This window comes from Physeter macrocephalus, chromosome 13 (assembly GCF_002837175.3).
Source record: "Physeter macrocephalus isolate SW-GA chromosome 13, ASM283717v5, whole genome shotgun sequence".
Lineage (NCBI taxonomy): Eukaryota > Metazoa > Chordata > Mammalia > Artiodactyla > Physeteridae > Physeter > Physeter macrocephalus.
In genome coordinates this window covers 26,577,416-26,600,937 of record NC_041226.1, presented here as the reverse complement: position 1 = coordinate 26,600,937, position 23,522 = coordinate 26,577,416, and the positions used below count along the sequence as shown (strand labels likewise).

At 43.5% G+C, this 23,522-nt stretch overlaps 1 protein-coding gene across 1 annotated transcript in view; it reads left to right on the top strand.

Moving 5' to 3' along the window:
• The window catches only part of CNMD (chondromodulin), a 30,915-nt gene extending 7,711 nt beyond the window's left edge, over window positions 1-23,204 (top strand). The window contains exons 4-7 of the mRNA XM_007118757.4: window positions 6,359-6,472; window positions 11,545-11,698; window positions 16,029-16,198; window positions 21,167-23,204. Coding sequence (XP_007118819.1) covers window positions 6,359-6,472; window positions 11,545-11,698; window positions 16,029-16,198; window positions 21,167-21,382 — 654 coding nt within the window. The 3' untranslated portion in view covers window positions 21,383-23,204. The remainder of the gene's footprint in view (window positions 1-6,358; window positions 6,473-11,544; window positions 11,699-16,028; window positions 16,199-21,166) is intronic.
• The last annotated feature ends 318 nt before the right edge of the window (window positions 23,205-23,522 follow it).

The following is a 23,522-nucleotide window of genomic DNA, read 5'->3' as shown; positions in this document are numbered from 1 at the left end:
CACGTGCCGCGGAGCGGCTGGGCCCGTGAGCCATGGCCGCCGAGCCTGCGCGTCCGGAGCCTGTGCTCCGCAACGGGAGAGGCCACAGCAGAGGGAGGCCCGCATACCACCAAAAAAAAAAAAAAAAAAAAAAAAAAAAAAATTATAAAATGTGACTCCCACACATGCTTTATTCATCCAACCCAGAAAAAAATTGAATACCTAGGATGTGCCATAATATCAAGATATGCAAAGGTAGCTATGCAGTTAAATAAGAAAAGATCCATCTCTCTCAAGATGTGCATGTATCAGGAATATCCTTTTAAAATAGTTAATCCTGGGCTTCCCTGGTGGCGCAGTGGTTAAGAATCCGCCTGCCAATGCAGGGGACACGGGTTCAAGCCCTGGTCTGAGAAGATCCCACATGCCACGGAGCAGCTAAGCCTGAGAGCCACAACTACTGAGCCCATGAGTCACAACTACTGAAGCCCGCACGCCTGGAGCCCATGCTCCGCAACAAGTCGCCGCAATGAGAAGCCTGCGCACCGCAACAAAGAGTAGCCCCCGCTCGCCACAACTAGAGAAAGCCCACCCGCAGCAAGGAAGATGCAACGCAACCAAAAATAAATAAATTTATAAAAAAAAAATTTAATCCCAAACCTATATTTCTGTTTTATAATCCTCTGGTTCTAATAATGGTATTGATTGTGTTTTGTTCTCAGAGGCCAGTGGGGCCACACATATTTTATAAACTGATCAATTCTCTTTGATAGCTTCCACAATTCTGTAAGTCAGAACTGGTGAGTAGAACATTTTTTTGATGGATAGAACCTGTTATGGGTTTAAATAAGCCCGGACTTTTGAAAACCCATGAATCAGCCACTATGGTACCTGCAGTATTACTTTCTCCTGTATTACAAACTGTCAGTCAAATTCAGGAAACGTTATTGGAGCCCACTGTGTGCAAGGGATGGTGCGAAGCATGGAGGATGCAAAGATGACTGACACTTGTCCCCTCCCTCAAGGACCTTACAGTCCGGGTCCAGGAGGCGGACATCCACACAGAAGTGGCTTCAGGTCAGGCTGGGAAACACGCTGCCATGGAGCTATGAACAGAAACGTGGAGCCATCGAGGAGGAGGAGGCCATCGCTGTCAGTTAGGGGATGGAGCAGGTTTTACAGAGGTGGCAGTGAAGCCAAATCCAGTCTCTGAATCCCAACACTGAATTAATTTTTGGAGACAGAGTTTTGGGTGAAGTAGAAAAGAGTAGCTTTATTGCTTTGCCAGGCAAAGGGAGCCACAGTGGGCTAATGCCCTCAAAACTGTGTGTCCCAACCTGGAGAGGGAGTGAGGAGTTTTATAGTAATGGTTCAAAGAGGGTGTGATCAGCTCGTGGACGTTCTTCTGATGGGTTGGTGGTGAGGTAAGTGAGAATCAGTACATCAACCTTCCGGTTCCAACTGGTCTGGGGTCTACAGGCTTGTGGGCAGCACACAGTTAACTTCTCCCACCTGGAGGGGGTTTCAGTATCTGCAAAACAGCTCAAAGATATTGTTGTTTGTATCCCTTGATGGGGAACCAGGACCCTGCCCCAAGGCTGCACTATTGTTTCTTGACTGTTCCTCCCTGGTCTCTGCATCCCTTCCCTTCCTTAATTAGCAACTGTTTGAACCTGCCCATTGGAACTCAGGGAAGATCCTGGAGGCTGAATGATGCCTATTTCCTGTAACCAAAGAAATAGGGGACACAGAAAGGCTTTTGTGCCCAGGAGCCCTACAGGGTCCTGCTTATTACCAGCAACAGTTGAATCAGGTCTGGAAGAATGGAAGAAGAATTTTGACCGGCAGAGAAGCTGGGGCAGGGCTTTCCAGGCCCAGGGAAGACTATGCAATACCCGTGCTCAGGTCTGCTCCCAAGTTCTAAGTAGCCCGGGAGGTGGCGAAGACGAGAAAATGGAGTTGCAGGTGGGGCCAGAGTAGGAAAGTTTCTGAATTGTAAGTGAACAGCCTTCCCCTCTAACCCCACCAAGACTGTAGTGGAGCCAATGGAAAAAAAGAGCCCCCTGAGAGGGAATTAGCACTGAACAAAGGGCTCCAGGCTCTACACTGTTAGAGAAAAAGTTGTTCAGGACACTTGTTAAAGAAGGTGAGGCGACCTTCATTCAAGGCAGGCTACTACAGTGGGGTTTTGTAGTAGGAGAGAGAGAGTGGGCTCAGCCCCGAATACAATAAGGAAAAGTGGGGATTTATAGCCAAGGAGCAGGGTGGAGGTGTTGGTGGATGGAAAATTACTAAGAGGTTCTTTGCTAAACTGACCTAACAGGATTTTTGCTGCAGGCAGGTCAAGGAGATCAGATATCCAGGTTGATCAGACCAAGGCTGACTCAGCAGGATTCTTGCTAAAACTGGAATAAACGGGCCAAGACAGAGCCCAAGGTTGGGGCTTAGTAAACAGAGGACTCAGAGGAGCCGGACTAGAGTTAAGTCAGGAGAGTCTTTGTCAATACCCTGTGGAACACAGAAGCTAGGTTTTTTTTTTGTTTTTTTTTAAACATCTTTATTGGAGTATAATTGCTTTACAATGGTGTGTTAGTTTCTGCTTTACAACAAAGTGAATCAGTTATACATATACATATGTTCCCATATCTCTTCCCTCTTGCGTCTCCCTCCCTCCCACCCTCCCTATCCCACCCCTCTAGGTGGTCACAAAGCACCAAGCTGATCTCCCTGTGCTAAGAAGCTAGGTTTGTTGATAATGTATGAGTTACTTTCTGGAAAGTTATACCCTCAATAGCATGAGTGATGTTGGTTTAAGCTAGCCCTCTCAGACCTAATGACGCATTTATATAACAAAAATCCTGGTTAGAAATTAAGATAGAATAAACTGATATATACAGACTTTCACTATACAATTCTTTTGACTTTGTGTATATTTGAAATTTTTAATTTAAAAAGCTGGGAAAAGGGAAAAAAGTCGGGGGGTGGGAAAGGATAGCACAGCCTACCTGGTAGGTAAGTAGGTTATTGGTTTCAAGAATCAGTATGGCCCCCAACTATAACATAAAGAAAAAATAAATTGAAAGTAATTTATAATAAAATTTGGACTTGAGCCTGATGTACCAGAAAACGTCATAAAAGTCATATGCTTGGGTCACTGTCTGTGCCACAGCCTAAAATGCAGATTGACCTAAGTGTGTGTTGACAAATTAAATGCCAGGTAATTTTCTCAAACAGTAATCGAAAGTACCATTTTCTCTCCATTTGCACAATAATTCCAGTCCTAGGAAATTGGTTGTACATTAAGACTATACCCAAAATCACTCTTTTATATGTAAAACGGTGTTATGTTCTAGGCACAGATGCTTACAATCAGGTTTTTCACCCAGGGCCCTGGGTGGTTCGTTCTTCAGGGCCCCCCCACCGAGCTGGTTGGGATCCGACACCCCTGGGCCCCACCCAACAAAAGCCCAGAGAGCCCCCAGTTTTTGTGACAATAAAAAACTCCCTCAAAAGTTTCTAAATGGCCCCCTGGGGAAAGGACCCCTTGCCCTCCTTGGAAACTTCTGGTTTAAGCCATAGAAATAAACGAGATCCCCTAGAAAGAAAAAAATTGTGCAGCTAACTTGAGAGTAGCCGAGTCGATAAAAGGATGTTAGATCACTGGGATCCTCACTCATTACCTTTTTAGCAAACTTCTTCATTATCACCAGCTTCTAAGGTCTTGTTTGTTTGCAAAAACAGGATATTTTCTTGACTTTCCCTTCCCTCTGTTTAATCTCTTAACGTGTCTGGCTGCTTGATATGGATTTGTAGCTAGACAGGGTGGTTAATAAGTGTGAACTCCTTCCCACAGGGCCCATCGCTATGGGGTTTCGGTTTTCTGTGCAGCCTGTAGACTGTCAGAACTAACTCAATACATACTAGACTCACATTCAGGGCTGTGAATCCTTCCAGAGCATCAGTTCTCTCCCTGGGGATATGGTAATAGCTCTATGGTGTTTTCCCCCTGGCATCTCAGATTCAGAGGCTATGAGAGTTTGAAGTTAAAAGAACATATCACATAGTGGGGCAGTAATCCCCCTCCCCTGCCTTCTGTTTTTCAAACCATGTGCCCTAGATTTACAAGTAGAATAAGAACAGCAGACCTTCCAGAGATAGCATGGTGGAGAGCAGTGGTTCACCAAGTGTGTTTGTTAGGCCACCAGCAGCAGGAGCACCTGAGTGCTTGTTAGAAATACAGTTTAGCCCCCACTCCAGACCTCCTGAATCAGAAACTCTCGGGGAGGGGACCAACACGGTATTTTATTTAACAAGTCCTCCAGGTGATTGGAATACAAGGGAAAGTTTGTGAGCCACTAGTACAGAAGAAACTTGGGTCCAGAGGCTGTGTCTTAGTCCCTTGAGGCTGCTATAACAAATTGCCATAGACTGAGTGACTCTTAAACAACAGAAATTTGTTTCTCATAGTTCTGGAGGCTGGAAAGTCCAAGCTTAAGGTGCCAGCAGGTTGCATGTCTAATGAGGGTCTTGCTTTCTGGCTCACAGACAGCTGTCTTCTCACTGTGTCCTCATATCACAGAAGGGGGAAGGAGCTCTCTGGGAAAAGGGCACTAATCCCATTCATGAGGGCTCCACCCTCATGACCTCATCACTTCCCAAAGGCCCACTTCTGGGTACCATCACATGGGGGGTTAGGTTTCAACATAGGAATGTGGGAGGACCCAGACATTCAGTGCATAGCAGGCTGTTTCAATTATTTTAAAACTTTGTTACCCTGAACAAGTTTCTTTCTCCCTAAACTGGTGGTCCTCAGCTCCAGCTGTACATTACAAATACATGGGGAGCTTTTAAGCATGCCAGTGTCTGGGCACGGCCCCAGGCCAATTAAATGGGAATCTCTGAGGAGGGGCCTAGGCCTCTGTGTTTTTAATATCTCTCCAGGTGATTTTGGTGCAGAGTCGAGACCCTCTGCAGTAAGCCTGGAGTCCGTCCTCTGTGAAGGGGGGTCGGGGGGCTCATGCTGCCACCTCTCTCTGGGTGGGAGGTGACACTGGGAGGAATAAGTGAAATGTGTTACGTGTGTATGTGGCCAATCAGGCCGCAAGGCGGATAACGAGAAGCTTCAGGAAGAAGGAGCCTTTCCTTCTCTTCTCCAGTCTGTCACCTACCCCGTTTTGCAGGGCTCCTGGCTCTGGGATTCCATATGGTGTAACCGTCCGTGAATATCCTCAAGCATGGATGACGTTTGACTTCGTTCCTCATTTAAGAGGGCTGACTCCTGAGCCAGGCCCCTAGGTTTATAAAGGCTTTTCTTCCCGCTCCTTGGTGTTGACGTTAGAACAAATTCTGTATCTTCCTGACATTCGTCTCAGTTCAACCGAAGATTGATCAGTTGAGATGTTCAGATTTGTGTTGGTATCTACATTATTATGGCATAAAATTTGTAGGTCTTTAATACCGCTTTTGGCCACTCACTAGTCGTGAAATTAACCAGCAGAGTGAAAGTAAACACTCTTGGATCAGAACATACCATTATGCCTGATGCGCTCCGCGGGCGGAGTCAGTGCCCAGCTGTCAGCCAAGACTGGAGCCTTGCGGCTGAGGTTTCCCTTGAGGCTGTTCCCTAGGCAGAGGAGGAGACACTGTTTATATCTCACAGGGGACAAAAACAAAACATCCAAGTCCTTGGATAAGGTCTAGGAGCAAAATTCAGTTCCCAGTGTTATAGAAAGCTACTATTTACTCTGGGCTCAGCAACTTAGGAAAAATCCAAACTGATGAAATTAATTAATTGGACCAACATCTTTTGAGAACCTTTGTGGGAGCGCCAAACAAACAAAGACAAAAAAGAAAACATTCAGATCAATCTCAAGCTTAGAGCTGAGTAGGGAGGTGACATTCACAAGGAGCAAGGGCCCTGAGAACTAAGTGCCAAATGAGGGGTGAAGATGGGAGGGCTTTCAGGGAGTCAGAGAGAGGGAAGCCCACTTAGCGTGGGATGGTCAGAGAAAGCTGCATAGGAAAGATGGCATTTCATCTGAGCTTGGGGGGATGGATGGAGCAATTAACAGCTCTGTCTCAGTTTGAAGGCAGTCCCTGGCAGGGGCCTCCCCATCACACGGTCCAAGGCACCATCCCCTGTCACTCCTATCTCTGCACTCTGCTTTATTTTTCTCCATAGCACTTAACGCCACCTGACTTTATCTCTGTTTTTTTTTTTTTATTTTTGGTAAATAACACTAAAAGATAAGCTCCATGGGGGCAGAGACTCCATCCGTTTTGTTCATCCCTGTACCCAGGACCTGGAATGGTGCCTAGCTCGCAGTAGACACTCAATACACTGAATAAATGAACGGATGGATAAACTTTTGTTTCCTAGGGCATCACAGGAATCCGTTTTGCTGGAGGGGAGAAGTGCTACATCAAAGCACAGGTGAAGGCTCGAGTTCCTGAGGTGGACACCATGACCAAGCAGAGCATCTCCTCTGAACTGGTGGGTACCAGCCTGCTCCACACAGCAAGGGCTTTGGGCAGACATTGAAGGTACAACCCTTTCTGTCTCTAGTTCCTGGATAGGTTCATGACCAGAACATAAGCTCTCTTTCTTCTCTGCCAAAGGAACTTAATTATTTTGGTCCTACTCATTGGTTCCAAGTGATCATTCTTACATGATGTAGTATAATTGGAGGTTTTGGAAAACCAGATTTTAAAGTACATAAAGGGGATTGGTCATGACATGGCCCTTATTTGCCTGATGTTAGGGAATTATCTGATCAGTGATTAAGACAACCTAAAGGGGACTTCCCTGGTGGTGCAGCGGTTTAGAATCTGCCTTCCAATGCAGGGGACGCAGGTTTGATCCCTGGTCGGGGAACTAGATCATGCATTCCGCAACTAAGAGTTCACATGCCACAACTAAGCAGCCCACCTGCTGCAACTAAGACCCAGCGCAACCAAAAAAATTTTTTTTAAAAATGACAACTTAAAGGACTTCATGGGCTTCCCTGGTGGCTCAGTGGTTGGGAATCCGACTGCCAATGCAGGGGACACGGGTTTGAGCCCGGGTCAGGGAGGGTCCCACGTGCCGCGGAGCAACTAAGTCCGTGAGCCACAGCTGCTGAGTCTGCGCTCTGGAGCCCGCGAGCCACAACTACTGAGCCCACGTGCTGCAACTGCTGAGGCCCGTGCTCCAAGAGCCCGTGCTCCGCAACAAGAGAAGCCACTGCAATGAGAAGCCTGCACACCGCAACGAAGAGTAGCCCCCGCTTGCCACAACTAGAGAAAGCCCATGCGCAGCAACGAAGACCCAATGCAGGCAAAAATAAATAAATAAATATTTTAAAAAATAATAAAGGACTTCACGTGTTAGGATCTTTTCATTAAAGGGGCTTCAGGAGCCTCAAGCCTCACTCCAGCCTCAGCGCCACTCGGCAGGGGCATTTCCTCCTGAAAATTCACCACAGCTGATCCCTGAGCCTCTGCTGGAAAGCAGCAACAGGGCACTCCTTCCCTGTGTGTCAGGCAACTTCATGGGAGGTAGTGCTAATTGTTTTGCCCTACGTTGAGCTGAGTGACTCCCTCTGCAATTTCTTCCCACTGGTTCAAGTTCAGCCCAAGGAGGCTACTCAACATATATCGAATTCCCTTCCTATGTGTCAGGCTTGTGAGGTGCTTTAAACATAGTTCATCCATTTATTATTAATAGCTTGCCTTTGAGCTTGGTTTTATAAAAATTTACATTAAGAATTGCACACAGAGTTCTAAAGATACATTTAACAATAATACCTTACACTTATTTGGTGCTTTAGGGCTTCCGAAGTAGCCGCATTCGTTCTCATCTTCCATTTGAGTTGTGGCAGGGTAGGGTGGAAAAAAAATGGACTTTGGAAAAAGTGGGTTCAAATCCCAGCTCTGACACTTGCTATGGATGTGGCTTCAACTCTTTGAGCCTCAGACTTGTCACCTACAAACTACAGTGTGCACCCTGTCCCCATGGCCCTGAACTCGACAGATAATGAATAGACGGCTGCTGCTTTAATTCTTAATTTTATTATGATCACCTTTGATCGTTCCAGTATCTCCGAGAGGGAGATATATCAGGCATCAGCTCCCTCAGGGCAGCTGAGGAAAAATAAGAATAAGCAAAAATGCCTGGAAACTGCCCAACTGTTTGCTCTCCTAGGAGCAGCCCCAGGTGTCTCAAAACAAGAGCTAAAACCAACCCGTGAGTTTTTAAAGTTGGCTCTCATGTCCTCAGTATCTCCTCTACTTCCAGTTTCCCCACCATTCATCCTGTGAGATGGGTTCCAGCCCTTCATCACTCTCGTGATTCTCCTCTGATCATGATCTGGTTTGTTCCCCATGAGCTGCGCCCTTCAGAACACAAGTGTGGACCCACTAGTACAGAGTCTAAAAATGAGACGGAGACCGCCTGTGTTCTGACCTTGAACATCCCTTACTGCATTACCTTTTTTTTAATGGTCCTATCACTCAGTTTCTGTTATGAAGCCTTTAGTGAACTAATAACTCTTGACGTTTCCCCCATGAGTGGATATAAAGAACCAACTTCTCAACCATAGCCGACCGAGATCTTAGCATAAGTTTGCAGTTCATTTTCTGATTTTTTTAAAAACAAGGTGGTTTTTTTTTTTTTTGGCTGCGTTGGGTCTTCGTTGCTGCGCGCAGGCTTTCTCTAGTTACGGCGAGCAGGGGCTACTCTTCGTTATGGTGCATGGGCTTCTCATTGCGGTGGCTTCTCGTTGCGGAGCATGGGTTCTAGGTGCACAGTCTTCAGTAGTTGTGGCTCATGTGCTCAGTAGTTGTGGCACACGGGCTTAGTTGCTCCGCGGCATGTGGAATCTTTCCGGACCAGGGATCGAACCCTTGTCCCCTGCATTGGCAGGCAGATTCTTAACCATTTTGCCACTAGGGAAGTCCCTTTTTCTGATTTTTAAAAACAGTACTTTGTCATTGTAGAAATTTGGGAAATACATAAAAGAATAGAGAAGAAAATCACCCACAATTGCATAATCCACAGATAGCTAATGTTAATGTTTTGGTGGATTTTCTCTATGTGCAAATGTGTGTGATTTTCTTTTCATAATTGAAGTTATACTGCTGTACATTCTTATTATTTGCACTTAACTTTAGGTCTTCTAAAATGTAGATTATAATGGATGTCATTATATGTATGTCATCATATGATTATAATTTTAAAAGTCTTTTGTTCTTGAATACAGGTATCTTCGATTTTCCATTTTTCAAATAATAATAATAATTCAAAATAATTTTTGAATACAGATATAATTCACTGTGGTGAATAGTTTTGTATTTAAATCTTTGCCTCTGATTCTTTTCTTAGGCCATAGAGGTGGATGCTTTTTCTTGTGTTTTGGTTGTTTATAGGGTGTGTGGTGGATTCTCTGGTGGACAAAACCAAATTCAGGCAACGTGTTTGTGGGAATTAGGAATGTGTTTGGCTGTCAGTAGCAGGACATTACACTTAGAGTGACTTAGACAAATGAGGATTTTTCTCCACAGTAAGTAATGTGGAAGTACGCAGCCCCAGACATGGGCTCCGTGGCCAGCATCTCTGATTTTTTCGTCCTCTTCTTCCAGCTCTAAACATCAACCACGCAGTCAAGTAAAGAAGGCAGGAAGACGCTGAATATTGCCACCCATGGTTTCCCTTAACTCGGGAAAAGCCAGACGCCTTCTCAGCCCCTCAACACACTTTAGCATGGATCGCATTGTCTAGAGCTGGTCACAAGGGCACCCCTAGCTGCCGGGGAGTCTGAGAAAGCAGGTGTCTCCCCTGGGGCCAGCACATTGCTGCCACCAACAAAAGCAGGATTGTGTTGCAAGGAAAGGGAGGGAGGGAGGAAGGAGATGGGGTCGGCAGCTGAAAGTATGTGCCATACACTTTTTATTTAACGTCCCTAGCTTGTAGGTTGCGCACACATGCATTCTTCCTATCACCCCATTCTGTGCCCACACACTTTAGATTGTGATGGGGTAGATTTATGCACCACTAGCTCTCATATATTTTTCATCAGTTTTGTATAACTTTTATTTATTTTTTTAAAAATTTATTTATTTTATTTATTTTTGGCTACGTTGGGTCTTCGTCGCTGCACTCGGGCTTTCTCTAGTTGCGGCGAGCGGGGGCTACTCTTTATGGCGGTGCACGGGCTTCTCATTGCGGTGGCTTCTCTTGTTGCGGAGCACGGGCTCTAGGCGCGCGGGCTTCAGTAGTTGTGGCTCGCGGGCTCTAGAGCGCAGGCTCAGTAGTTGTGGCGCACGGACTTAGCTGCTCCGTGGTATGTGGGATCTTCCCGGACCAGGGCTCGAACCCGTGCCCCCTGCATTGGCAGGAGGATTCGTTAACAACTGCACCACCAGGGAAGCCCAGTTTTGTATAACTTTTAAAAGCTCCTATACCCAAAGAACATTCATTTCCTGGATGGAGCCATTTAATTTAAGGTAAATAATTGGATTACCTGAGTGTTAGCTACCTCCAATAACTTTAACTTGTTTTAAGGCAGCCAGAAGCCTGAGGGAGAAAGCATAAATGAAGTGCTGCTTTTAGCTAAAAAATAAGAAAACATTTTAATTTCTCCAGCCTATTGCAAACTAATAAATACATGAAAGGAGCAAGCTGGCAAAATAAACTTGTCTCCTAGGTTATCAAACTATTCTCAGCATCTCTCTGTAGAAGAAAACTCAGCGTTTAGCTTTGAAATCTCAGTGGTGTGCTTGATGCAAAGAACATCTGAAATATGTTTTGTTATAGCTGGGAAATGTAGAAATGGTTTATGTTAAATACTACTTTGAACTGAAGACAGTAAAGAACCAATTGCTGGCTTTTTCCATTGTGGTTTGGAAGTGGCAGAACAAGCCCCCAAAGGACTTTCACTTCACACGAAGGGCTCCTCTATCCTTTATCAGATTCCAGAGTCCATTCAGTTGCTTTTCCTCTCAAACATCTTTGATCAAAAACATCAGATTAACCTAAATCTCAAAGATGACATCAAGTAATTTTCACTTCCACTCAGGACGCTCATATTCACACATTCGAGTTATCCAAAGACAGGATGGCACGAGGGGTGTGGAATATTGTGAAAAAAGCTACAGAGAGAAGAGATGAGAACTTCAGAGCGTGTGTGTGTGTATGTGTGCGCGCGCACGTGTGCGAACGAGAATGCGCACACATATACACAGAGAATTCTCATTAAGTTTTCTTTTAAATTTTATTGAAGTATAGTTGATTTACAATGTTTTGTTAACTTCTGCTGTACAGCAAAGTGACTTAGTTGTACAGATATATATTCTTTTTCGTATTTTTTTCCATTATGGTTTATCACAGGATATTGACTATAGCTCCCTGTGCTATACAGTAGGACCCTGTTGTTTATCCATCCTATGTATACTAGTTTGCATCTGCGAATCCCAAACTCATGAAGTTTTTATAGGGCGAAATAATCTTTTACCAACACATGAATCTTAATATGCAGCATGTTCCACTGCCCTCTTTGTTCAGTGCATTTCATGTTCACTTACTTACAGGAAGGCAAGATCATGCCTGTTAAATATGAAGAAAATTCTCTCATCTGGGTAGCTGTAGACCAGCCCGTGAAGGACAACAGCTTCTTGAGTTCTAAAATCTTAGAACTCTGTGGCGACCTTCCTATTTTCTGGCTTAAACCAACCTATGCAAAAGGTAACATTTTAAATTCTTTTGACGCTGCTTGGAATTCTCCCTGCCCTGGTGAGGTTCCTGTGAGCCCCTGAACAGGCCCAAGCACGTGACAAGGAAGATGAATCCGGGTGCACATCGCAGTGTCACAGTAACTGGCACGAGAGATCAAAGGGAAGGGAACGGACAGCCGTGAATGTCACAGGGCAGGGCCAGAGCAGCGGTGTAACAGGAAGCAGGTGGGCCCAGAACACTTCTGCCTTACCTGCGGAGTTTACTTATGACACTCCCAGGGCTTCCGCTCTGCCCCTAATCTCTGTTGTTTGCACTTGGCAATTTTACATTTCTTTATTCCTAAAGCAGAGAATCAGGGGTCTAAGAAGCTGTTATACTGCCGAATCCTTATTATGGTCAAACCTTGAATTATGGGGTAGCCAAAAGCAGCTGTGGGCATAGGCTGAGATTCCTTAAGTTCAAGGCTCGAGGGTCCACTTCCAAGTCCGGGGAAAATAAATGAAGGGCCCCTGGGGTTCAGAGCTAGGTTGGAGCACCCTGTGGGCTGTTTCCTGGTGGAGAAGGGCAGCTGATGAGCTCTGCAGGCCAGGCTCTTTTCCCGGATTTTGTCTGTCTCCAGGGCTGCTCTCTTGATTTCCATCCCAGTCACCCCACTGGCCTCCCAAAGTCCTACTTTGTAGCTCTGGCCCAAGCGGGGGGAAAAGGCCCCTCTCCTAGCACAGTCTAGATAGGCTATGTTCTCAGAAAGATTATGTTGAACTCAAAAGAGAGAGCAGCATGGAAATAAAGAAAACACAGGAATTAAAACCACCAGACTTAGGAGAGGGGAACGAGCAGTTACTGTTTAACGGGTGCAGGTTTCAGTTTTGCAAGATGAAAAATGTTCGGGAGATAGATGTTGATGATGTTTGCAGAGCCATGTGACTGTACTTAATGCCACTTAACTGTACACTTAAAAATGGTGAGAATGGTAAGTTTTATATATATTTTACCACAATTGGAAAAAACAGGGACTTCCCTGGCCGTCCAGTGCTTAAGACTCTGCGCTTCCAATGCAGGGAGCGTGGGTTCGATCCCTGGTCGGGGAACTGAGATCCCACATGCCGCGCAGCGTGCAGCCAAAAATTTAAAACACACTAATAAATCATTCGAAGCTCCACACATCACTCTAAATGGTTGCTACAAATTGCTCTGCAGACCCATCAAAAACAGCCTACAAGGAGCTTTTCTAACTACTGACATCCTAGAGACGTGAAACTCTGACACACACACACACACACACACACACACACACACACACACACACACACTCCAGGCTTCTGATTCTGCCATGGCTAACTTATTCCTACAGTTCACAAATCTTATTCAGTTCCAAAGCTTGGATAAGACGGTTACTTTTTAGCCCAGGCAAAGCAAATAGGATGCAATTTATAAGCTGCTGGCAGTGGCTGACTGGAAGAGCGGGTTGAGAATTCCAAGGCTACACGCAGGCTCAGTGAGAAGGAATCCTCTGAGCGGTGTCTGCCACAACCCTAGGGGCTGCCAAATGGACCATCGCTTTTGCCATCCTAGGTCTTGCCCCAGCGGGTGGTCGCAACTCAATTCTCTGGCCATGTACAAGTTCTGGCTTTCAGTTCCTCACTTGCCTCCACGTGGAATGGGCCTTCTTGCCTTCCACCATCCAGGAACTCCTTCTCCAATACCTTGTCACCTTTTCCAGTCAAGGACAAAAGTCTCCGACTCTGCTACATGTAGACCTCTCTCTGATCACTTTCTGTTTGAGGACATGCTTCTTACCCAGAGAGTTCATTCATGTATTCATTCATTCATTCAACAAACATTTATTGACACGCTTATTATGTGCCATTTACTTGTTCTAGGCACCTGGAATGCGCTGATGAACAGAAGAGACAAGAATCCATGCCCCCCAGGAGTTTTACGTTGTAGCTACAGGGAGACAGTACATAAACACTAAACTAAAATAAGGAAATCGTATGGTATGACCCAAGGTGCTATGGAAAAAGAGCAGGGCAAGAGGTCCGGGGGTGGGGTTGGGAAGACAGTGCTCTTGGCGGTGCTGGGATGACTGATAAAATGAGAACCTTCACCCTCTGGGAAGGAGCTTGTTTCCTACATCCAAGATGTGACTTGGTCCCTCACAGCTAACAGCATGACCAAATCTTTTTTTTTTTTTTTTTTTTTTTTTGCTGCCTTGGTCCCTCACAGCTAACAGCATGACCAAATCTTTTTTTTTTTTTTTTTTTTTTTTGCTGCACTGTGCAGCATGCGGGATCTTAGTTCCCCAACCAGGGATCAAACCTGTGCCCCCTGCATTGGGAGCACAGAGTCTTAACTACTTGGATTGCCAGGGAAATCCCATGAGCCCATCTTAAGTATTCAATTATGTATCATTAAGTATTAATTACACATCTTAAGTATTTAGTCATCACACCATCCATCCAAGAATTACACACATTACATACAACACCAGAAAAGTAGAAACCACCTAAATGCCCCCAGATTTGAAAAGGATTAAATAAGTGTTGGTGTAGTCATAGGATGGAATATCATAGACATTAAAAGTGAGGGAATTTTTTTTCCAGTCTCATAAATGCAGTCATATTTTACAATAAAGTCAACAAAATGAAACCCTCCCTGAGGATGCCTGGCTCCCCGCCACCTAATTCTAATAAAAGCCTCCCAGCTCCAGGGTCCAGCAACCCCTGCCCTTGGATCTTTACGCTGGCAGGTCATCAGTGTCATGTAGCTGTATCATCAGAGACCCTGGGAATGATGCTGTACAAAGTCAGAGGAAAGCGGGGAGGGGGATGGGAGCTGAGGTCTGCTGAGCTCGGGCTGTGTACCAGGCACCGTACCGTGCTAGAGCTTTACATCTTGTCCTCATTTAATCTTTGCCAACAACTGTCCAGCTAACTAGGAATATTCCCATTTTACACATGAATAAACTAAGGTTCAGAGATTGAATCACTCTCCTGAGGTCATTGCTAGTTAAAACAAGTGGAGTTGCTAAAAAAAAAAAAAGGAGTGAAGTTGAGGTTTGAATCCAGGTTTCCCTGATGCCTCTCCAGCCCTGCCACAGAAACCAAGAAGCTATCCGGGGAAGCTATCCACGGCTGGACGCACATGCATGCCCTCACAGATAACACAGCATCATATCATCATCATCACCTAACGTTTGAGGGCTTATTATATGCCAAACACTATGCTAAAACCCTTAGAAACAAATTCTCATGAACTCTATTACTATCCTCTGAATTCGATGCTATTATTATCCCCATTTTACTGAAGAAGAAACTGAGGCTCAGATGCCAAAGCCACCCTGTGTGGTCCTCTCTCCATTCTTGTTACTCGGCAGCCATCAGTCCCGCTGCAGGACCCATGAGGCATTGTGGAGAATGACGGCAGTGGGCTGGAAGCCAGAGAAGTTCATGTTCGACCCTCTTCTCTGCCACCCCTTCCGTGATCTCGGCCAAGTCACTTGGTCTTTACGAGCCTTGTTGCCCTTTTGTATAAAAGTATCTGCTTATTCTATCCCAAATGATTTTTTTAAAGAATCAACCAAGATAATGGTAAAGCCCCTGAAAACTGTAAAGCTTTATACATATATAGTAAATTCATGAGGAATGTGTAGGGCTGCAAGTAACAGAATAGCAGACCAACAGTGGTTTCAACAAATACGGGTTGACTTTTTTCATACAGCCAGAAGTCTCGAGGTAGGTTTTTGGCACTATCGTCAACTCTCTTTCTAGCTTGCCATCTGCTATCTGAGGCATGCTGGCTTGTCCTATTCTTGTGCCTATCACTTCTGGTCACATAACCCAGATGTCACATCTACATTCAAGGAAGGCAGACGAGATGGAGGAAGCTGTATCTGTCCCCTTTTACCAAGAAAGCAAAAGCTTTCCCAGAAACTGCACTAGCATATTCTGCTTATGTGTCATCTGGCCATTCCTAATTGCAAGGGAGGCTAGGGAAATAAGTGCTATTTTACTTTCTCAGCCCCTAAGTAGAGGCAAGCAAAGAAAAAGGGAACAGAGAATGGATTTTTGTCAGCTATCTTACAACACCTGCCTCAGTTAGTATTATAAACCAAATTCTGATTATCTGATGTTTAACTACTAACCCAAGACTGTGAAACATGCTTTATTCTTATGAAAATCGTTAATACAAATTTAAATAGGATCTGGTCATTTGTGTTTTAATATTCTTTTCTTATGTTTTTCACCCTGATAAACACAGAATTTCCTTAATTATTCAAATAAAGGAATTAACTTACAGCAAGTTTTTTTATTGTTTTTTTTTTTTTTCTTTTTGGCAGAAATCCAGAGAGAAAGAAGAGAATTGGTAAGAAAAATTGTTACAACGATGACCACAAGAATATTACGCAGTGGTCCACGGGGCAACCCACGGCCTGGAAGACCAAATAACGAAACCAGACCCAGTGTTCAAGAGGATTCAGAGCCCTTCAATCCAGACAACCCTTACCACGTGTGTACTGGTGTTTGTATGACAGGTTCAGATGACTGCACTAAACCCAGCACTCAAGCGGTGATATTTCTGCTTGAGATTTCAAATAAGCATCTAGTATTCAACTGAGACTTTTACTCAATTATTTTAAAAAATACATCTTAATTTTTTTGTTGCAGGGTTTATAAATGAGGGTAACTCTTCAGCATTGCTTCTGTAGTGTAAAATCCTAATTGGTTGTACTCCTTGTTCAAAGTTGTTTTCTGTGCTCTCCTTTTTTGAGTCACAGGCAAATTTATAAAGACAAATTCATATCAGGAATTTGATTATTTAAAAATATTTCCAAGAGTGTGCCCTGCAGGCAACACACAGGACGAAAGTATTCTCTTTCCCCCTTTATATCCACTTTATTCATCCACTCAACAGACATTCGTTGAGAACCTGCTCTTTTCCAGGCCCTGTGCACACAGACAGGAGTAACTTCTGCCCTTGAGGGCACTCAGTCCATTCGGGAGACAGACTCACATATGGGGATCAAACACTTTAGACAGAAACCTCGAGAACTGGTGTTTGTAAGGATGACACCAACATGCTAAAAACTTCTCAAATCCTCAATGAAATGTAGTTTTACCATTACTGTACTTTGCAGGGAGAAAAATAAGTACTTATGTGTAACTAGTGTTTTAATTGAAAAAATAATATATGCATGTATTTTTATTTAAACAGTATAAAAATGTATACAATGAAAAGTGAGTTTCCCTTCTACCACAGACACCCTCCCCTGAGCAACCTGTTAACAATGGCTATTTGCCCAGTTCCTTTGTATAAGTGTACACACACACACACACACACACACATTTTTAACACAAAAAAGCATACACAACTTCCACTTTGCTGTCTTTTCAGTTACAATACAGTATTTTGGATATTTTTTTGTATCTCCTATATGGATCCACCTCATTCATTTTAATGGCACCATTATATTCCATTGTGTGGATAAATGTACAGAAATTGAACTAGTTCTGCTTTGGTGGACATGTGAATTATTTTCCTCGAATACCGTTTTTCTTTTAACTTTTTAAAAATTTCTCTGCTTTGGGTCTTCATTGCTGCATGGGGGCTTTCTCTAGTTGTGGTGAGCAGGGGCTACTCTTTGTTGTGGTGCATGAGCTTCTCACTGTGGTGGCTTCTCTTGTTGCAGAGCATGGGCTCTAGGCATGCAGGCTTCAGTAGCTGTGGCACGCAGGCTCAGTAGTTGTGGCGCACAGGCTTAGTTGTATTCATCCACTCAACAGACATTCGTTGAGAACCTGCTCTTTTCCAGGCCCTGTGCACACAGACAGGAGTAACTTCTGCCCTTGAGGGCACTCAGTCCATTCGGGAGACAGACTCACATATGGGGATCAAACACTTTAGACAGAAACCTCGAGAACTGGTGTTTGTAAGGATGACACCAACATGCTAAAAACTTCTCAAATCCTCAATGAAATGTAGTTTTACCATTACTGTACTTTGCAGGGAGAAAAATAAGTACTTATGTGTAACTAGTGTTTTAATTGAAAAAATAATATATGCATGTATTTTTATTTAAACAGTATAAAAATGTATACAATGAAAAGTGAGTTTCCCTTCTACCACAGACACCCTCCCCTGAGCAACCTGTTAACAATGGCTATTTGCCCAGTTCCTTTGTATAAGTGTACACACACACACACACACACACACATTTTTAACACAAAAAAGCATACACAACTTCCACTTTGCTGTCTTTTCAGTTACAATACAGTATTTTGGATATTTTTTTGTATCTCCTATATGGATCCACCTCATTCATTTTAATGGCACCATTATATTCCATTGTGTGGATAAATGTACAGAAATTGAACTAGTTCTGCTTTGGTGGACATGTGAATTATTTTCCTCGAATACCGTTTTTCTTTTAACTTTTTAAAAATTTCTCTGCTTTGGGTCTTCATTGCTGCATGGGGGCTTTCTCTAGTTGTGGTGAGCAGGGGCTACTCTTTGTTGTGGTGCATGAGCTTCTCACTGTGGTGGCTTCTCTTGTTGCAGAGCATGGGCTCTAGGCATGCAGGCTTCAGTAGCTGTGGCACGCAGGCTCAGTAGTTGTGGCGCACAGGCTTAGTTGCTCCGTGGCATGTGGGATCTTCCCGCACCAGGGCTCAAACCCATGTCCCCTGCATTGGCAGGCGGATTCTTAACCAATGCGCCACCAGAGAAGTCCCTCCTCAAATACTGTTAATAAGATACACCTTGTACATGCTTCATAGGGTATGGGAAGGAGTAAATGAGGTAATGCAGGTGAAGCTCTTAGCACAGTGCTGGGCACATAGTAAGCACTACCTTACTCCATGTTAGCTATTAGTCTATACCTCTTGTACACTGTAGGGGTGTATCTTTAGCACAAATACTGACACATGGGACTGCTGGGTCAAAGAATTTTACACTTTAACGGAGGACACTAAATTGTCTTCCGGGGAATTACAGCAGCTACATGTCTTCAAATGGTAATGAAAGGCCTAATTTATTATCAAACTTTTAAAAAGTCTTAGGTGTAAAATTGTATCTCCTGGTTATCTTTATCTTGCCAGTCTTTAATTATGTGTACGATTGAGCATCTTTTCATATACAGAGAAGTCATTTGTACATTTTCTTTCCTCTTGCTTCATGTGTTGCAAATATATTTCCTAGTTTACCATTTTAGACTAATATATTTTAGAAAGATTTAGAGCAAAATATTTTTTTTAAGTAACCCAAGGCTTACTAGAAAATTCAGGACACCACAGTACTTCGTTCCCTAGAGCTCAAAGAATAATAAAGAAATAAAATCTGGGACTTCCCTGGCGGCGCAGTGGTTAAGAATTCCGCTGCCAATGCAGGGGCCACGGGTTCGAGCCCTGGTCCAGGAAGATCCCACATGCCATGCAGCAATTAAGCCCGTGTGCCACAACTACTGAGCTTGCACTCTAGAGCCCTCAAGCCGCAACTACTGAGCCTGCGTGCTGCAACTACTGAGGCCCGTGTGCCTAGAGCCCATGCTCCGCAACAAGAGAAGCCACTGCAATGAGAAGCCCGTGCACCGCAACGAAGAGGGGCCCCCGCCCACCCCAACTAGAGAAAGCCCGTGTGCAACAACGAAGACCCAACGCAGACAAAAAAAAAAAAAAAAAAAAAAAAAAAAAAAACTGAATAGGCAAACAGAAAACAATATAATTTATTCTCCAGGTAGCTGGCCTAGCCACATCTGGTTCTAGGGATGAAGGCATCAGCCCCTCCACAGAAGGGCAGGATGTGACTTTGCCCTGCTTTCAGGTTTAAGTGATCCATATTCTTGAAAAAATTCCACTGATAAGTTTTTTCCTTTATTACGTGTTGAGCTTTAAGCAGGAACACCTTCCCCGTGATCTCCGTCCTTCACATATCCCTTTAAGGAAATATCTCAGGGCAAGAACCTGAAATTTCTGCCAACTTTTTAATCCTAACAAACTTTTGTTGAACCCTCAGGTGAGGAAATGCTTCAACCAACAGGCTTTTTGACTACCCCTGCCCTGGAAGAGTCAGCGACAAGTAATTCATGAGGCAGTTTTTAATTTTGCTGTTCCAGATGAACCTATTTCAAGAGATAAAGGGGAAAAAAATGTCTAAAGGGGACATTCTAAAGGGGAGAGTCTGAAGAATTTTTTTTTTAATGGTGTTGAGTAAGACAAATACTTTGACGACAAAATCTGAACATAGGCTGTGTCAGATGGTGTTAATGAATTGTTTTGTGAGGTGTGATAATGGCAGTGTGGTGCAGGAAAATACTATCTTACTTTGGAAGGACGTTCTAATGTATTTATGGGTGAAAGGTCACAATGCCCTCAAGTCTCTTTAAATTTACTTCAGAATTTAAAATACTTAAAAAAAATCAAATTTGACAAAAGGTTGGCAATTGTCAAATCTAGATGTTCGGTACACAATTTTCTCCACTTTCCAATACGCTGGAAATTTCTCAAAATAGAAAGCACCCCCTCACACACACACAGCAAAAAAAAGTTGAATAAAGACTTTTTAAAAAGTATACCAGAAAGGTGAGAGGGTTGCTTAAGTTCACTTACCTCAAGCCTCACCTATGTTGGTGCTGCATCTCCCCAAGTTATTCTTCCAGGAAAGAGGCTTCAATTGAACAAAGAATTTACATGAATGATAAGGGCTTTTTGCCAGTGTAATTCAATGCCATATTAAAGAAGATACAGACTCTTGACCCCTAGAAATCCATGAAAAGGAAAACCAGATATTACATAACTTGGCAGGGGCACGTTTCTTCCAGTTCTGTGATCTCTCCAGCAGTGAAAACAGGGTTCTGTAGGTGACTTTTACTTCGATACGAGTTTGTACTTATGTAACTGTAATGATGGCACATAGAAACTAGAAGTCTAAGGTCTTGAATCTTTACACACTGTATGGTGCCTTTTTCTGAGTGTTACAGACCCTTATGTTGACATGAAGGCAGAAGCTAAAGGACTTGGCAGTGTTCTCAGCCAGAATAGCAATCTGTTGTTAGCCTGGATCAATGAGTTTCAAAATGTGCTCCCCAGAGCCCTGGAAGCCATTACTACAGGAAGGCACCAGGGTGCCACAGCAGTGGCAGAAATGCTACTTTTGAATCTCGCTCCCTGTTTTCCTATTTAAAACAAATTGAGTCACTAGTGAGTGGTAACCATGGCTCATTTAAGGCATGGAGAAACTTCACCATAACATTCAAAAGACAAAAAAAACTAAACCTTCCTGCCAGTGACAGATTAGGTAGGATGGAAGTTCCCCGATGTTAGAAGGATTTCTGAATTATAAGGTTTAAAGATGGAAAACTCCTTACAGAAAATAATGCCGATTTCTGGTAGCAGTGAGACATTCAGGACCTTATTTTAAAATAACGTGGATGCTATAAACTCATTATGAAGGAAACACAAATAATTCTCTTTTATTTCACAGCAGCAGGAAGGAGAAGGCATGACATTCGACCCTAGATTGGATCATGAAGGAATCTGCTGTATAGAATGCAGGCGGAGCTACACCCACTGCCAGAAGATCTGTGAACCACTGGGGGGCTATTATCCATGGCCTTATAATTACCAGGGTTGCCGTTCAGCCTGTAGAGTTGTCATGCCATGTAGCTGGTGGGTGGCCCGCATCTTGGGCATGGTGTGAAATCACTTCATATACCAGGTGCTGTAAAGAATTAACTGCAGAAACAACCAAGGTTTGAGGCATCTTGATGCTGAAGGGACCACAAAGTATTTTATATTCCATGTGAGCAATGTTATTCGAAACACTTAACAGAATATTTTTGAACTGCTTTACAGAACTGCAAATGTACTGAAAGGGTAGTTTAAGTCTAAAATATCATCATAATCCTTTTATTACTTGCTATTTTTTGCTTTTCTTTGCCAGTAAGGCCTGCTTTTAAGACTTCCTTACCAAGCTCTTTTGAAATAATCATGAAAAATTATTTACAATTTGTCAAAGATCTCAACTGTACACTTGAGTTCCTTTTAAATCGTCACTGACTAAAACAATTAAGTTGTCTTCTGTTGTTATTTGTACATAATTCCTCAGTTGTTCTTAACCTTTATTTTTCTTTCCCAGTCTTGCAAATGTGCCCCCAGAGTTCCTAGATAAAAACATAGACAGAAAAGGGAAAACAAGACATATAATGGCATCTGAGAGTGAACATTATAAGGCAGCTCATAGGAAATTCTTTATCTATACTATGTGCTGGCATGTGATTAACAGGTGGCTGCCCTGTTAAGAGTCACCCCCAAGAAAAGAGAATTAGCAAGCATTAGGATAAAGAAGGAAAATGTAGTCGAAGGTAAATCAGACTTGTGGGGAAGGACTTTCACTGACATTCTGAAAACCAGGTCTTCACACCCTTTCAGTCTGCTTTCAGTAAGTGGTCATAGGGCATGAAGCAGCATAATGATTTCTACCTTTGCAGTACAAATCAGGCTGCTGATGTAGTCCAATTACCAATAAGTTACTCTCCTAGTAACAGGGCTGGCAGTGCGGCTTGACAGACACAGCTGAGGAGGAATGGCTTATTTATCTATAATGACATAAAGAATCTCAGGAACAAGGACTGTCTTTAAAAACTGAAATATCAGATCAGGAAGATGAGCAGGTATTTCATGTTGACATTTTAGTTTTGACTCTCATAGTTTAAGAGATTAAGAACTTTCTTAAGGAAAATAAAAGTTTTCCAAAACAACACAAAGATTCAGAGATGAAAGGTCTTGATACCATGACAGTCCCATAGTCTATATACACCATACTACTGTATATCTAGTGTTGCCAATTTAAATCTGTAAAGTCATACAGAATTTTTAAAACTTGGTTATCAGATGAACATTCATATACCTGCATTTCATGGAACGTACAGCAAGCTAGTCTTTGGAGAAAAAAGGGATGAAGGAAAGATACACATTGAATTATATGTAATGATCACACTGTTCAGGCAGCAGCAACTTCCTACAGTTACGAATTTTACACATTCAGTTTTCAAAATGGTTGCCACTCTATTAACTAAGCAAATAAGTGCCAATGGTTCTGCACACCATCTCCCACCTCACCACCCAGCAAACTGTATGTACTTGGTTCTGGAAAAAAAACAGAGTGAGTCAGTGTTCCTACCCCACAAGAGCTTGTGGTCTAATGAGAGAACAGAGAATTGGGATTCGGTACACCAAAGGCCTTGATAAAGATGGGAGCATTGGGCTTCTTGGAGAAAGAATGCCTTCAATGGGTACTCAAGGATGAGCAGGAGTTACCTGGTGGTGAAAGGAAGGGCATTCTAGGCAGACGGAATAGGTCAAGTAGAGGTGAGGTTGTATGGTACAAGCAGTGAAACAGAGCATTCAGGCTGAGGTAGGCAATATCAAGATGGAAATGTAGGACTTCCCTGGTGGTCCTGTGGCTAAGAATCCTCGCTTCCACTGCAGGGGCATAGGTTCGATTCCTGGTTGGGAAGATCCCACATGCCACAAGGTGTGGCCAAAAAAAAAAAAAAAATGATGAAAATGTAGGCGGAGGCTGTATCTTACTCATATTGGTGGCTAAGAATCCTCGCTTCCACTGCAGGGGCATAGGTTCGATTCCTGGTTGGGAAGATCCCACATGCCACAAGGTGTGGCCAAAAAAAAAAAAAAAAAAAAAAAGATGGAAATGTAGGCAGGAGCTGTATCTTACTCATATTGCATGTTAATTGAATTTATTTGGGGATAAGGAATAGGAAACCAATGAAAGGTTTCGGGCAAAGAGGAGGCTGGTTAAGTTTCCATTTTAGCTGGAT